Source organism: Leptidea sinapis, chromosome 44 (genome assembly GCF_905404315.1).
Source record: "Leptidea sinapis chromosome 44, ilLepSina1.1, whole genome shotgun sequence".
NCBI lineage: Eukaryota > Metazoa > Arthropoda > Insecta > Lepidoptera > Pieridae > Leptidea > Leptidea sinapis.
The window spans coordinates 2,233,436-2,251,889 of record NC_066308.1 but is presented as its reverse complement, the minus strand read 5'-3'; the positions used below and the strand labels follow the sequence as shown (position 1 = coordinate 2,251,889).

The 18,454-nt window shown below is 34.6% G+C and overlaps 1 protein-coding gene across 1 annotated transcript in view; it reads right to left on the bottom strand.

Moving 5' to 3' along the window:
• The window catches only part of LOC126977171 (uncharacterized), a 50,401-nt gene that overhangs the window by 17,533 nt on the left and 14,414 nt on the right, over positions 1-18,454 (bottom strand). Inside the window, exon 3 of the mRNA XM_050825874.1 lies at positions 7,967-8,169. Coding sequence (XP_050681831.1) covers positions 7,967-8,169 — 203 coding nt within the window. The remainder of the gene's footprint in view (positions 1-7,966; positions 8,170-18,454) is intronic.

Sequence of the window (18,454 nt, the reverse complement as noted above, 5' to 3'; positions counted from 1 at the left end):
TTCTTATTCAATTCCAATTTCTAATGAGTTTTATCCTACTATTATTTTTTTTGGTTTAAAAAATTATCGACCCTGGTCTATTGGTATTTTAAAGTTTTTGTACTGAATTAAACTAGGAATTAAATGAGCAGGCCCAGTAACTATCATACTGCTTGTATCTATCTGAAAAGAGTATTAACAAGCCATTATGAATTAAATAAGACCGATTAAAATATTACTTTTAACAGCAAGGACATATCTGTGTTTATCCCTACTAATATTATAAATGTATGTTTGTTTGTTAAGCTTTTACGCGTAAACCACTGAACTGATTTTGATGAAATTTATTACAGAGATAGACAAGAGCTTGAGAAAGGACAAAGGCTACCTTTTATCGCGAATAAAAGGCTTGGCGGGATTGAAATAGGGGGTGGAAGTTAAAAGTTTGTATGATAGTTCGTCATTATCGAAGATAACACCATGAAAATTTGTATTTAGGCACTTGATAAGAAATAAATAAATAAATATTTGTTCAAGCGTTATTAAAATTTTAGACCTGTGTGAGGATAAAAAAGGGGAATGAAAGTTATATAATTGTTAGCTAATAAAAATGTATTAACCACAGCAGTTTATAGTTTATTATTTGCAAAGTGAGTATATTATAAAATAAGAAATGCTTCCCAAAGTAAAGTCGCGAGTAAAAGCAAGTAATTAATATTTGTTATACTTTATGGGTGGTTAAGTATTTAGTACTTTATCTGTCTTACTAATAACGCGATGTAAAGTTACTCCAAGTTTAAAATTACTTCTCCGTCATGTAATTCTATAGACAAAAATTTTTATGCCTGGAATAACTTTACTTCGCGTAATAACACAATAAGCGGCTGTTTCACAATATCCAAGTAAAGTTGAAGATTTTTATAGGCTACATAAATTACTGACAACATCAAAGTTACAGATAAAACAGATAGACGACCTGTATAGCCGAGTGGTTAGCGGTCCTACCTACTAAGCTAGAGGGCCCGGGTTCGAATCCCGGTAGGTGCAAGCATTTATATGATAAATTTTGATGTTTGTTTTCGAGTCATGGATGTTTATATGTATTTATGTATGTTTTTGTGTATGTATATATGTTTTTATATATGTTTAAGTAAGTATATTTTATTAAATATATCGTTACCCATAAAACAGGCTATATGCTTAATTTGGGGCAAGATAATTTGTGTAAAGGTGTGTCAATATTATTATAAAAAAAAAACAGATTGTTAAAATGTGAACAAATCGTATCACTATCACTTCACCGCTATACTTATTTACTAGATGACTTATCTGGCAGATCGTTCTAACAACTTCCGTGTGACGAAATGAAAATATAAAAAAAAAATAACAAGAAAACAACCAACGAAAACTATTCTAAAACAATAGATATAATATGCACTAACAGGTTAAAAAATGCGTATTTTAAACTGTATATTTTATTTGTTATAATACATTTTTTACTTCATCATATAAATTCTTGGATTCTTTTCACTTTGAAGTGTCATCCGCAAATAATACTACCTTGTGTTTTTTTCTATTAGTAATGGAAGATCATTTATATAGATAAGCAAGAGGAACGGTCCAAGAATAGACCCTTGTGGTACCCCTATACTGAAGAGAGTCCCAGGAGATCTCCTGCCATTCACGTCGACCTTCTGAATTCTATTATTTAGATATAAAATACTTTGTGTTTGTGAGGTGCCTTGTGTTTTTTCTTCTAGATTCATTAACATTATATTATTATAACATGTGCTAGTAATCTAATCTTCAATTTCTTATTCACAATTATTTTATTTAATGAGTGAAAATTTTTAAATGTGAAAGTGGATGAATATATATAAAATATAAAATGAAATGATAATCAGTTAAAAGAAATGACGGTGTCCCAGGAACATTTTACTCTTTTATCAGTAAATAAGAATAAAAATTAAAATCAAGAACCTGATAGTGATTGATGATATAATTCTTCTTGTGTTTTAACTTCTTTAGAAAAAATAATAATTATTATTATTTACATAACAATATTTATATTTTATCTAAACTTCCTATGTTAAACCTTGCTTGTATCTACAGTCTAGTTAGACGACAAATTACTGTTTCTGCGCTGCAGCGAACTTTAGACTTTTAGCCTTAGATTAAGGATTGGACGAGCTCCAACTAGATACCGCACTACCTAAGAACAATAGCTTTTATTGTGGCAACTTTTAGATGCTTGTGTGCGTGGCACCTTGACACTCAATGACATCTTTCAAATGTTGTAACTTATATACGCTTCGTGTTATTTTACATTGAAATTAATAAAATACAAAATATTTACTGATGATACGTGATCCCAGTGTCTTTCTTATTTCTTGTAGTATTATTTTTAAAAAGTTTTACTATGCCACCCGGCATTATAGTATCATTTAATACCAAAGTTTAACAGAACATGTGACACGTCAACTTCACGCATTGTTCGAAGCCGGCTCGAGTAATAGTTGCCGCACTTTGTGACTACGCCTGCGGTATCTATTTGGAGCGCAACGGATTTAGCAAAACAAAGCAATGCTTTCGATAGCTTCTCTATACGTTAATGATACCTCTATGATATTTAGGGTTATTATTGTCGATGGTGTTACCCTTTGCGTTACCTACGATTATTATATTCCTACTTTATAATAATAAAGCCTTTAACTCCAAAATATTACACATCATCATCAAGATCATCAGCGGAAAGACGTCCACTGCTGGACAAAGGCCTCCTCCAAATATCTCCACGACGATCGGCTCACGACTGCCCTCATCCAACGTATCCCGGCAATCTTGGCCAGATCATCGGTCCATCTTGTCCTACCAACTCTGCGTCTTCCGGTACGTGGTCGCCATTCGAGAATATATAATAAATATTACACATTTCTTCTTAATTACAAAATTTACTATATTTACTTTATAATAAGTCTCTATGTTCGGTGTGCCATACGGTTAGGCCTCCTCCAACATCTTCTAGTGTTTCTTAAATACCACCACTTACTACCACTGCACTATCACTTACCACTACTTGCTTTTCAGTTCGAATATATAATATTTAAAGAATGATTGTACATTAATCTCTGCTAATATTATAAATGTGAATGTTAGTTTGTTTGTTTGTTACGCTTTCACGCCTAAACCACTGAACCGATTTTGATAAAATTTAGTACAAAGACAGACTAGAGCTTGAAAAAGGACATAGGTAACCTTTTGTTGCAAAAAATAAATGATGGGGATGTCAGTTTGTATGGAAATTCGTCATTATCGATGATAAAACCATGAAACTTTGTATTTTCTATTTCTAGCGTTTTTAAAATTAGACCTGTGCGGGGATGAAAAAGGGGGATAAAATTTCTATAGTTTGTAACTTATAAAAATGTAATAACCACAGCAGTTTCTATGTGTAGTATTTGTAAAGTGAGTATATTAAAAAATAAACAATGCTGCCCAAAGTAACTATTGTACTCGGACGAAGTCACAGGTCAAAGCTAGTAATTAGTATTAGTAAATCAAAACGAATTCTAAAGGAATCAATTTTGAGAAAATAGATCCCTTTTATGCCCTTTATTCCTTTTCATCTTATTATATTATCTTTATACGAGCAATTCTTGTATATATTATATAATCTGAATCTCGAAAACGGCTCCAACGATTTTCATAAAATTTAGTATACAGAGAATTTCGGGGGCGATAAAACGATCTAGCAAGGTTTCAATAAAAAAAAATGTTTTATTCGTGTTTTAATGAGAAACAGCTGCAATAACATTAGAATACAAAGGTAAATTTCGTCAATATATAGAAGACTATAATTCCTCAGATGCGACATTGCGTGATCCGGAAAGCAGAAGACCCCGGTTCGAATCCGGATGTCCTATTAGTTTATATTTTTTTGTTCAAGTTTTGTACATTCTTAAAAATCCGAGGAATTCTCGGTCGTCCGAATATTTATGTCTCAGTTTGTAATACGTGGCAACCCTAATAAGTATGGGAAATTTGCAGCCATTCGCGTCTTTCGTATGTTATCTAACATGTGCTAATGCTTCTTCGACTTTGTGAGAAATCCTTTGTGATTTAGTCACAATGGTAATTTCTCGCTTTCTTATTTTATTGTCATCTTCGTTTTTATCAGCTTCAGTCGTAATATTGTGCATTTTACGTCTCAATAAAGCTAAAAAGTCAATCATATGTCTGTGTAACAGAAAATTTTCATCCACTTACAAAACAGGGCGAGGTTCTTAATTACAACATTCAAACAAAAAAAAATATTCAAATCAGCCCATAGACGGCAGGATATGAGTTAACAAACCAAAATATATAAAATCGAATTGAGCACCTTCTCTATTTTTGGAGTCGGTTGAAAATTAAATTAATGTAAAGCGGATGTTTTAATATTTGGAGTTCATATTCTTCCTGACGCTGCCTTCTGAGTGAAGCGCACTGCATTTGCTCACGATGTGATTTTACATGCTCGAATGAATCTAAATCTTTGGATTCGTTGAGCTCATTAAACTTAAAAACTCTAGAACTCCTATCTGTTGAAGTAGAGTCAATTCTCAGAGTATTATTATCAAAATGTGACATTTGCCCTTGATTTTCTACCAATGTATTATGCATTAATTCATGAACCAAATGTATACTATGAAATTGTTGAATGTTTCAGATTTCGGATCCAGAAAGCCCCCTTTCTTTACCTTTCAGGTTCTAGTCAACTGCTTTAATGCCTTTGACTGTGTCCTGACACCTATCATAACATGTTTTGGCCTTACCTAGAATATTGAGACAAACAGTTGACAACTACAAATATCTTGGGTCATGGCTAACAGACCCATGGAAAAGCGAAACGGACATCTTTTATGAAGATGAGGAAAGTTTTTTGCAGCCGTCAACTTTCTCTGAAACTCCGTACCAGACTCCTGCAATGCTACATTTGTCCCGTTGTTTTATATGGTTGTGAGGCATGGAACTTAGTGGAATACTTACGTAAAAAGAATGAAGTCTTCGAGATGTGGACATATGACTGCGCATAAGTTGGACGTTGTCCAAGTGCAGACGAACATCGAGTTAGTGAGTACCATCAAACAGCGTGAGATGTCGTACACTGCGCAACGATAGGTACTGCCTGCAGCAAACTATTTTGATGGGGAAAATTGCTGGTAAAAGAGGTGTTGGAAGAAGGGAGAAGTCTTGGGTCAGAAACATAAATGGAGTGTGGACTGTCATCAAGACAGTCCAAGAACATGTCCCCCTAGCCATGAACAAGGAGAAATTTAAAAACTGACTCTTCTATACATGATCTCCAGTAATGGAGAGACATGTATAGAAGAAGAAGAAGTATATTAAATCCTAGTATGTTCTGCTTTACTTAGAGGTTTTGTAGCTTATAATATTGGATGGCCTTTGACTCCACCTGATGTCCAACGTGTCCGTGTTGCAACAGTTTCTTTTATCCATCATCTTTACCTTAATATGTATAAATTACGTGACACGTTGTTTGTCTGTGATGGCGTCCTAAACTAATGAACGGATTTAAATGGGGATTACTTCATGGAGTGCAGTTTGGTCCAATTTGAGATATAGGATAGTTTTTATATCGATTTGGGACCCATAATTATTTTTATTTTCAATATTTAATTTGTGTGGATATATTTTTTATGAGAGAATTAATTGACGCTCGGTTTGATTGTTCTGCTGTGAAACAAATTCATTGTAGTAACAACAGGGATTAATGACGTTCTAGACATAATATAGAACGTCATTGACAGGGAGCATATTTTACGAAATAATTATTGATGCTATGAAATATTATAGACAGATTCTTAAAAAAAATAGAAATTTTATTAAATACTAGCTGACCCTACAGACGTTGTTCTGTATATTATAATAAATAAAATAATGTTTTTAATGAATTTGTCAATAATATATCATAACATCAAAATCGAAATTAGGTATGGACACATCAAAGGAAAAAGAAATTTGTTGTTTTTATTTAATTTAGCAACATTTTCCTATTTATTCACATTTTAAACCTTCTCTGGACTTCCACAAATAATTCAAGACCAAAATTAGCCAAATCGGTCCAGCCGTTCTCGAGTTTTAGCGAGACTAACGAACAGCAATTCATTTTTATATATATAGATTTAGAACAACGTCTGTCGGGACAGCTAGTACGCTTATATTTTAGCATCATACTCATTCCGAGATAATAATGATAACGAAAACACAGTAATATGAGAACTCACTCGCTTTTGAATATCTTGCTTAAGTTTAGTAATAGATAAATAATGAAACTAAATTCCGCACACAATAATACAAGTGAACTAATCTTGTAATGTAATCCCAGCCTTGGATAAATATGGCAATAATTAACAATGTAAGTTTGCAATATAATAAAATTATTTTGTAATTATGTGGCTGTTGCACATCCAAGGTGCGACTAGAATTGAGAAAGGAATGCTAGAAGCTGATACTAGAAGAAATTTAAGTCTTTTACATTATAATATTTTGAAGTTATACTTCTTTAGGCGCGTTATGAAAAAAATATGTGAGTAAAATTTTAAGATGCGCGCGTCATTCGTTTTTTTTTTTTGGTTTCTTTGTCTATTATAGGACAGGCAAAGGGTTCAAGCCCATCCAGCCGTATTCATTAAATAATAATTAATTGTCAAAGCCATATTAGCAAGATTTATCTTTACAAAATTGTTCTTTCTAAAAACGTAGAATAGCAAGAGGAATAAATCATTTTAATGATTTTTCTTAGGCCAAAGAAATATAGCCTCTTGCGTGCATACATAAGTACACACCCATTTTTTTAAAGGTTGGTAGGCCGTACAAGAAGGACCGACAATTTTGTCAAGATCACCGGAATACGTTGGAAGATGGCAGCGCAGGACCGATCGTCGTGGAAATCTTTGGGGGAGGCCTTTGTCCAGCAGTGGGCGTCTTCTGGCTGTTGATGGTGATTATGATATGTTTTGATACCGTTGTTATTATGTAAATATTAGCTGCTCAGCCAGTTACTGTGCACTGCCCGGCCCGAGCAACCTTGGTATTGGGGCTTTTGGTTATATCCTTTCTGAACTTATTGGTTTTTTATTTCGCTAAGCTGCTGCTCCTAGAGTAAACAGAATCCCTAAACTCATACAAGCAGATTATACACATTTCAATTCTCCTTTAATGAGAAGGTTAGTTGGAATTCCAGTTACATTCAGATAATAGAAACAATGTCGTTCATCATCGCACAAGCACGGGGTACACTTGACTATCGGTGATCAACCTCGCCCATTACAATGTTGTTTATCGGTCTCCATCGGTACAAAAAAAGATGGTTGTTGGTTCGTTGCTCCATCGAAATTAAATGGTAAACAGTAATTTCCCCACATTTTTAAAATCGGTGTTGCTCGATTGGTAAATAACAGAATCCCAAAAGTGCGATTGAAGTTTTACAAGCCACCAATGTCTCATTATATTATTATGCTACATCTGATGACGTCAACGGAAATAACAAATTGTTTGGATTTGAAAGAGCGACATCTCAAGTCAATTTACTAATATGCAAATAGTGGGGTTGAGCAGGTTATAACCTGTAAGGTAGATCCTGTAGATGAAGACACAACCTGAGAGTTGACATACAAGATTTATCACCGATACGTCACTTGAACGGTTGACTCAGTGGAAAGAGCACTCGCACGGAACGCAAGAGGTCGCGGGTTCGAGTCCCGCATCATTCATAAATTTTGTTCTCAAATTCATACTTTCTGCTTCATCATCACTTAGAAATTTCTTATCTAACTGAATGTGGCTTTGAAGTCTTTTTTCTAGTATGCCTAATACAAGCACTTCGGCACATCACATAATATAAATACATTACTAGCCAACATACCTGGCTCAACAAATTCCCGTTCAAAAAAACTGAGTAGAACATGCTCCTTTCTGAACATACCTTGAACAGCAGCATCAAGCTGTCTTCTCCTGCTGTCCACAGCATCTCTGGCATCAGGCGAGTACTGTACTAGTGCTGAGGACAGCCTGCTGGTTCTGCCCTTCAGGTTGGCACCTTGGTCTCCACCCAGCAAACCAACCAGCCTCCATGCGACAGCATCGCATTGTAACTCTGGCCGCGGCAGTATCTCCAGCGTAAGAAGCCTGTTGAGGATTAATTATTTGAGTTCATATCTCTTTTTTCTCATACAGTTTTACTTATCAATAACCTTTGAATAAGTGAGTAAAACATACGAGATTTTATGACGGTACGTCACTCAAACGGTAAGCTCAGTTGGAAGAGCACTCCCAAGGAACGCGACAGGTCGTGGGTTCGAGTCCCACATCGTTCATAAAATTTTGTGTTAAAATTTTATTTGTGTATTAATTTTCAGAAGTGAGAGTTATCACTTTAAACACATAACAAATTGTTTACTGTTTTAAATAAAAATATTTAAATTTTAGGGCAAGTGCACATTATCATTATTTATCGATGTTTTAAAAAAATGATCGAAGGCGTATTATTAGCGATGCCATGGGTAGTAATCAACTTATATATGATAATCTTCGAGCGTTGAGAACTGAAGAATATATTCAAATTCAAATATTTTTATTCAAAATAGGATCAAAAAACAAATAAATCTGTGGTAACATTCAGAAAGTAATTTATGTTATAGTAACCTGTACCACACAAACATTTGTTTTGAACATTTTCTGGGATCTTGTTGTAAAAGTATATACATCACCCCAACAAAAGACTTACTTACTCAACTAACGGCCGTTCCCAGTATTCAGTCTATCTCTTACTTGAGATAAAAATCGTTACTATCGTTTTCTTTTCTGTCCCAATAAACTTATCGACGGTAACTCACCTTATCCGTACACGCTGTCTGTCAATGGGACGACGTATAGCTTACCAGCGATAGAAATTTGTATGGAAATTTCAATTCACGCGTCCCAATATAAGGCGATAAGAATGACTTATCGGGTATTTTGGGATAGCTTCAGATTATTGACAGCTTATTACTCACAGTAGAAAGAAGTAATTTCTCTCTATCTGTAGATAGTATATTGGGAACGGCCCTTAGCCGAGTAGTAGGCATTATAAGTTTATGTATGTTCCTGGTGTTCTTATGGTTATGACAGTTTCTAGCAAATTCACTTATGTAGTTATGATTACGTAAAACGTATCACAAGTGAACACTTTTAGGAGACCGATAGCAACTCTCCCATGATAATGACAATGCATCATAAAAACGTTTCATCACCGGTGAATACGATTTGGTTTCATTATGAACGCTCTCATAAAACGCTGTGAACTTTACTGCTATTGTTTAGAAGGTATGGAACATGTCAGTTGGTTTAGTGGTATAATTGTCTGCTTCTTAAGTAGCGGGTTGCGGGTTTGATACTCACAGAGCTTAAGCCAATTTTAACTAAGCTTATGATTTATTCATTTATCAACGTCCAATTTATTCAATTGCAATCCTAAATTGGCGATCCGAGATTGATGATTTTTTTCATCATCATCATAACGATCAAGCGGAAGACGTCCACTGCTTGAGAAAAGCCTTCCCTAAAGATATCCACGACGATTGGTCCTACGCTGCTCTCATCCAATGTATTCCGGCGATCTTGATCGTCGGTCCATCTTGTGAGGGGCCTACCAACACTACGTCTTCCGGTCTCCGTTCGAGATCTTTACTACCGCAACCGGCATCTGTCCGTCGAACTACGTGTCCTGCCCACTGCCACTTCAGTTTCGCAAACATTTGGACTATGTCGGTTTGGTTCTCCTGCGGATCTCCTCATTTCTGATTCAATCTTGCAGGGAAACTTAATTTTATTTTAATTAAAGTTATTTTTTTCTTAATCACTAACAATTTTTTTATGATAGTAAGGGACGAGACGAGTAGGACGTTCAGCTGATGGTTATATATGACGATTGATACGCCCTGCCCATTGCTATGCAGTGCTACCCAGGATTCTAGATAAACCTTAAAATTCTGAGCAGCACTACAATTACGTTGGTCACTTTGAGACGTAAGATGTTTAGTTCCATTTGTTTCCCAGTTTCCCAGTAATTTCACTAGCTACGGCGCCTTTCTGATTGAAACACAATAATGCATATTACATTACTGCTTCATGGCAGAAAAAGGCATCGTTGTACCCATAATCTAGCCGTCATCCTGAGCAAAGAATCATCCCACTGGTAATTGCCCATAGGCGCCTCTTATGACACCCATGGGCCTGGGACCTCCCTATTATTTTTATGCCCCTGGGAAGCACAGGGCTGTTGCAGACAGCCCTAAAATTAAAATTTTTATAGAAACTTTCACATTCTTAATTGGACGTAGTTTCTGATAAACGTTCCAAGCCACATTCACTACATTTTAAGGAATTCAGTTCAAGTGTTTAAAGTTTAATCACTATTAGTGTATTCCATACATGTGGGTTGGGCTACTAAGTCATGATTTCATTTAAAGAGTGACAGTAGGGCTGCCATTTTTTGTCACACCGTTAATATGAATCACGTGACTAGTTTTGTGTTCTTAACTCAATTTCGACATGATTGTGGCTTGGAACGTTTTTCTGGAATTACGTTCAATTATTGAACGTTATTTGATTATTATAACTGCGTATGAAATAATTCTCAGCAAACTTTCTTCTAATACTCATTTCACGCACGATTCAAATTATGTAGTTAACATACAATTGCGTAAATAGTTAACAGTCAATACAAAATTACCGAATCCAAATAGTTAACCTTTCACTTGGCAATTAGTAAGTAATAAAGTATTTCAGTGGCATCGGTAGACCGTTATACACATAGACGGAGCCTCGCATATTTTAAATAGTTGTATTCATTTAATTTTATAAAATTGAAAACTTTATAATTTTGCCGTCAATTTAATTAATGCTTGTGTTTCAGTTCGTAATATTGTCTGTTATTTTGACTATACGAATGTCAAACACTTGTTGCCGTAAATGCAGACTCATTTAAATTAAAATGTTGCCATATAACTATAATGTTAAGACCAACAACCAACCAACCAATTAGGAACAACTTATAAACTTGTTTTTATAACTTGATTAAGTTGAATTTGTAAGTCTTTTTTGAGCGATGTAAATGCTTTCCCAAAAAATTACTAATTAAATGTGTGTATTCAGAAAATTTTTATATGTTTTTGTGATAAATGTTACAATAAGACAAAATACTTTCTTAATAATACCATACATTGAAAATAGAGCACAACACAGACTATTTAAAAAAAGAAAAGCTCGCCGAATTACTTGCGCCCGTTCTTCTCAGATCCTTCACATCTATAACCTAGCAGTGAATTCAAGCTCTAAAGGTTTACGATAATAATACTCTTATATGATTCGAAAGAGTGGCCGTTGAGTTTCTTGTATGTTCTTCTCACGAGCTCAACTTTTTTCGAACATATGGTAGTGTTTGACGTTCGATGAATGGAGAATGGCTGATTGTAGAATCGTGTGGGAGAAGTCTGATTGTCACTTAAATATATTGAATAAAAAAACACTGTACTTTTAACAATTTACTCAACACCCCTTATAGTTTAACCTATACTTTTTCTTCATGTGACAGGAAGTAACACAGATTACAAAACTCGTGGTGGTTACCATAGAGTATAACATAATTATGTTGTGATTACAACAGATAGTTCAGATTTTAAAAGAAATATTTATAGTGACGTTAAGCCTAAAGTTTATTTGACTTTTACTTTAACTGATTTTATATCCAATTTGGAATAAAAGTATTTGAATTTGAATATGAAAATAAGTGTTCACTTTTAAGGACATAACGTTTAAAGCATTTCAACAAAAGTATTAATACATGCATCGTGTCAGTCTATATGTTTCCTAAGTCTTCACACCGGACGCATTACGTATAGCAACTGGTCGCACCGGTCTGGGAGCGCCGATACTTTCTCCGAAACCTCCGGAGGTTCAACAGGTGTTTTTATATCGAATATGTTGACAGTGTGACGAAATTCATATAACATTATGAAAGTGAAAGAATATCCTCAATTTTAATTTCGTTTTATTTCAACGGCGACGGTATGTCTGGTACATTCATAATATAAATACATCTGCTTGCGATGTTGCCTGCGTGGACTCCAGAGTGGATAATTGTTGATATTCATGTAATTTTCAATAATTGAACGATCCTGTATATCGTCAATCCAGACTATAAGCTATCCGTGAAATAAATCTGTGTGAAAATAATAGACAAAACTGGTTTTGTGTGACATTTATAGTGTCAGCATCATCGCAAGTTTTTGAAGTTATGCTTCTTTAGGCGCGTGATCAAGAAATGATGAGTTGACTTAAAAGTAAAATTTTCCGCGCCTATGGGCCGCCCCTGGGCCAAGTGTCTCGACACCAAACGGCACAGAGATGCAAGTCTCACTGAGACAGATATATTTGCGACACTTGCTGTCTTCGGCAGTCGAAGCAGCAGTCCCAGCATCAACTGACGTAACTTGGACATGAGAAGGAGCCAGAGTGTCGACGTAAGTCGCGTCCCCACACCAAAGCCCTTCCCCGTGCCTAAGCCACCAGATTCATTCCATCAGGTCGCTTGCCATCGCAGCGGTTAATACCGTTTGGCACTAAAACAAAAATCAGCGTTCCAATCGACACAGAAGGCAAGGCTTGTAACCAACAGCCAGACTCATTTTGTGTCACGACCAAAAGACGAGCTCTGTTCTGTCTTGTCTGCTCTTTGGTATTCGAAATATTCCTAATATTAGATAAATCGGTTAAAGTTGGAATTTAAAATTAACATTAATTCCTGCCTTATCGACGATAGACGAAAATTATATAAAGTAACAAAAATCTTATTTTGCAAATTGAAAAATGGAATAATTTAATCAAATTAATGTCATCGGTCCTCGATAAATCTACGAAAATTGAAGGAAATCTGGCCGTTTCAAGTGGGTCGAAATCGCGCCCAAATGAATCGGTTACAAACAAACATACATACAGGTGAAGCTAATAAAAAGCGTGTATAAAAAAGTAAAGTTGATTGAATATCTACGCGAGAAATGTCGCAGTTACCCGCTCGCTAAAACTATAATATTGGTCATATAAATATAATCAGCCTCACAGAAATCGAATTCTGAACATAATTTTACACCCTGTCCAATGTTTAAATAAATTTCATTAATATTTGCGAAGAAAGTGTCCCATAACATGTAATAAATGTCTCGTGATATTAATTGAAATCTTGGAGTATTTAGCAGAAGAAAATGATATGCGTATTAAACAAACTTAATTAATATCTTGGAATCGAGTGAGACCATTTGCACTTTACTGTATACACTTCTTTTTACTTTCATTTTACACCCTTTATATTAGCTTCACCTCTATGTATATTTGTTTATAACCGACTCATTTGGGCGCAATCTTGAGCCACATTAAATGGCCAGATTTCGTTCACACTTCATAGATTTATCGAGTACCGATGACAATACACTAATTTGATAAAATTATTCCATTTTTCAATTTGTAAATTAAGATTTTTACTCATTTATATAATTTTCATCTTTCCTTTTTTCATTTTTTAGTTCGGTATTCTATAAAAAGCGTGTTTTTTTTTAGTTTTTTAAACTATTACCTAGTATTATTAGAGCAAAAGCTATACATATATGTATTAGGCTATTATGTTCATAATCATGGATATCATATTATGATTAGATAATTTATACGCTAGGCAACGCATGACAACAGGCCCGACTTATTACTTTTGTGTGCGTGACAGCTACTTCTTACACTCACGATTTGTTAGGCAGATTTAATGATTTACGCGGTTTTTGTGTGCGTGCGTTGTTGAAAACAGAGTCACTGTCTATCTAGATGTATAAAAAAATATCTCAGATACTAGTATTCTTCTTAATTTTAACTTAGCAACTGTACATTTTATAATTTTTTGGTGATTTTGGTTCATAATAAAATAAAGATTTTTTTACGCTATACTTATTTCTGTAACAGCTGGGCCCAAAAATGGTCAAGAACTTTCATTTCTTGAGGATATAATTGAAACATCGGCACAATCGGTTCCTAGCTAGTAGCCTCGATTTTCCACATCTCATTTTTAAAATACAGAAAGTTGAGGGCAGTTGCGCTAACGCAAGCAGGGGGCACAATAGATCCTGAGTTTGAAGAGTAGTTTGATCCCCAAATCTTAATATAAAAAATCGTATGTCGAAGACCATAAAAATAGAGGCAACAAGCAAGAAAAATTTTCGCAAGTAATGACGATTCTCGCTAGGGCTCTTCCGCGTATCATGGAAGAAGATCTGATAGAGCTTGGTGCTTAGATATAGATAAATATTGCTTTTACAACAAGATCCCAGAAAATGTTCAAAACAAAAGTATTACGTTATTCAAAAGAATTGTTAAAAAAAGTTTGTGTGGTTAAGGTTACATTATAACATAAATGACTTTGTCAATGATACCACTGCCATACAGATTGGCAATTGTACTGCCGCTCAGAATTTTTGGGTTTTTTCAAGAGTCCGTTATTTTCATAAAAAAATTATTCACAGTTAAAAGTGAACCCTCATAGCTCCAAATAAGCTTCACATATGGTCAAAAAAGATGAACGTGGTTATCATCCTTCGTCAGTCATGGTTTCAAAATCAAAGTCAAATAAAATGTATTCAATTGGGCTTAAACTTTTGAATCGTCACTATAAATATTTCTTTTAAATTACTGCATCCACCATATGTTCGGAAAAAGTTCAGCTCGTGAGAAGAACACACAAGAAACTAAACGTTCACTATTTTTAATAGATAATTTTCCAATGGCTGTAATATACATAACAAATTAGTTTGTAAGGTGCTGCATCCGATATACCATGAATCATGTTTAAATAATATCAAATCTATATATATAAAAATGAATTGCTGTTCGTTAGTCTCGCTAAAACTCGCGAACGGCTGGACCGATTTGGCTAATTTTGGTCTTGAATTATTTGTGGAAGTCCAGAGAAGGTTTAAAGGTTAAAAGGTGAATAAATAGCAAAATGCTGCAAAATTAAATAAAAACAATAAATTTGTTTTTCCATACGTAATTTCTATGAGAGAATTTATTGACGCACGGTTTGACAGTTCTGCTGTGAAACAATTTCATTACGACAGCAGGGTGCATATTTTACGAAGTAATTTTTGATGTTATGATATATTATTGACAAATTCATATAAAAACATTATTTTATTTATTATATACAGAACAACGTCTGTCGGGTCAGCTAGTATAGTGTAAATATAAATTATCGTATATTGGATGCATCAACCTTTAGAGCTTGAATTCGTCGTTTGTGTAAGGATGCTTCGTGAACATGGTTTGGGAGAGCGTCGTATCAAGAAGTCACTTTTTAGTCACTGTATACACAATAGCTGTATTTTCAAGCGTATCTAGAAAACGTCTTAGATCGTGTTGCGAAACCTCTTAGCAATACACTTTGTATAAATATACTGTAGATTTTTCATGCGATAGAAGTCAATTCTTCATTTAGGCGAGTTTTAGTAGTGGAAGGCTCCTTTGCACAGGATGCCGGCTAGATTATGTGCACCACAATGGCGCCTATTTCTGCCGTGAAGCAGTAATGTGTAAGCATTATTGTGTTTCGGTCTGAAATGCAAAATTCGGCAAATGAGACAACATCTTATGTCTGAAGTAGAAGAGCGTTATTGTAGTGCCGATCAGAATTTTTAGCATATTCAAGAATCCTGAGTGGTACTACATTGTAATGGGCAGGGCGTATTACGTCCTGCTCGTCTCGTCCCTTACTGTCATAAAAAAAAGAGTAATAATAAAAATTCAAATATTGTTCTATCTTTGTAAAACAATAACATTTACAATATACATAATTGTAATTGTGTATAAATTTGGTCACTGGTAAATGTTGTTATGACTTATCGCGCTTCGCTATTTTGTAACTAAGCCGACTGTACCCAAACGAGCTTATACTATCTGAACATGATTGCTCATTCTCATTCATTACTCAATAAAATAAAGTGTTTATGCATTTAGATCAACATTTATAAGTCATTTGATTCATTCTCTTGCTTATTAAAAGCTATTTCCGGTTGAGTAAATACTCCAAGATCGAAATGCAAAATAATGTAAAATTAGCTAACCTACATTCGACTTAAGGTGACCCCCTTAGCTCAAGAAACTTAATGCCTGTTTGTCGACCGCAATATAAAATATATCTACGAGTGTTTATAATTGCGGAAACATTATTAATAAAGTTGAAGTTAACACCTCTGTTAAGGCTCTGAGTGACGAGCGAGCCGGCGGTTAATCTATAAAAAGATATATTTTCTGTCCTACGTATTTTTTTTATAAAAACGCAAACGGACAAGAGACTTGCACGCTGGGAGGTAGTGAGGTAACGGCCAATGGAGATCCACAAAACCAGAGGTCAGCCATTTGAGTTGGTAGTAGGTGCTTTAATGCGCGCGCAGAATTGTGTCAATGCGAATCATTTTACGTGTATTAATAGATTGCTTGTAATTATGATGATTTGAGTGAATGTATCTGAAACCTATTAAAACAAGCTATAAGAACAAAATAAATCATCTTAAAATCAAAATAAAGGTCAGAACTTTGTGAGGGAATAGTGTGCCGTACGGCACTTCCGATTTTGATGTACCTGAAAAATCTAGTGCCCTGGGCACTTGCTGATTTCGGAAGGTTAAGGGTAAATGTCCCTAAGTCGTATCGGTTCAGGAAAACTGCAACTGGTATAATAGTATATATTGATTACACAAAGTGACAGGCAAGAAGACCTGTATTAATATTATATATATATATAGTTTTTTTTTTTTGAAATGATAACTTTTTATGGGAGGATATACCGCTTCGTAACGTAACGCGTTACGGCGCCAGTCTGTCAGACTTCCTTATCACTCACCCATGCAGCAGAGGTAGGCAGGCTCCTCCTCTCTCACTCTACGCAATTTTTACTTTTATAGGATTAAATAATGATACCGCACATATTGAATATTCTCATGTTTATATTCATGAATTGTAACTAAGAATAAAATATTCATAAATATATAAAAATTTAAGTCATAATTTAAGCTATTCTCAAGTTAAACAATTTCAATAATAAATCGTCTAACTTAGATTACTCTTAGTTATCACTTCTGTCAGGCGTCCCGAGATGCACACGTTTTTTTTTTAGATATTCATCAAAGTTTTGTGCACGCTTGTCTCCGAAACGACTAAACCTGATAAGAATGGTAATATTTAGTGTTTGTTTACAACTATACCTACGCAGACCAAGTCGCGGGCGCCAACAAGTTAAAATATAACATATTTGTTTTGATATTGAGTGTATAAATGCAGATATTTTAATATGTAACATTGAGAAAGTTAACGCCATGCTAGACGGTCGAGCTAACACAACATATTACTTACTAACCGGTCTTCAGTGTGGCCTAGTTGTGAAGACCCTTGCATAGATATTAATTAATCATATGACGACCTGTATAGCCGAGTGGTTAGCGATCCTACCTACTAAGCTAGAGGTCCCGGGTTCGAATCCTGCTAGTTTGTTTGTTTCCGAGTCATGGATGTTTAAATGTATTTATGTATGTTTAAGTAAGTATATTGTATTAAATATATCATTGTCTTGTAACCCATAACATAGATTATATATGCTTAATTTGGGGCAAGATAAGTTGTGTAAAAAGTGTATCAATATTATTATATTATATGAACATTACAGTTCAACAATTTGTGCAATCTAAAATGTTTAATGTCTTAACCGATCATCCCTACTATAAATGTGAATGTAAGTTTGTTTGTTATGCTTTTACGCAGGAGCTACGGAATCGATTTTGATGAAATTTGGTACAGCGATAGCCTAGAGCTTAGGAAAGCATATAGGCTTCATTTTATTCCGGAAAAATCCATAGTTCCCGCGGGATTTGTGAAAAACTGAAATTCACATCGATGAGCTATAATAACTATACCAATACTAGCTTTCGTTCGGCATAGTCATCTTCCTCGAGATAAGATTCATATTATAATATGTTGGAAACGGGAGCGAAAACGGGAACTGGAACTGGAATAGGACATGAGATAATCATCAATTTCAAACTTGCTTATTATTTTTAAAAACCCTTTATCTACGCGGACGAAGTTGCAGGTATCAGCTAGTATTTATTAAGAGTAAAGTTAAAATTTAGATTTAGAAAATAATGCAGCCTATAATCATTTTTTCGTTCAGATCTACTTTAAACGCAACTTAATGAAATGGCAGTCTCGAATGCGTTTCTTTTTAAATTGCCAACTTCCTTGAGTGAAATAGACATTTATGAATCTAACGTGACCAATTTAATTAAAATGTTACAATACTTATTCTTTCCATGATAAAAGAATTGCTGTTTTTAAGAACTTGTCGAAA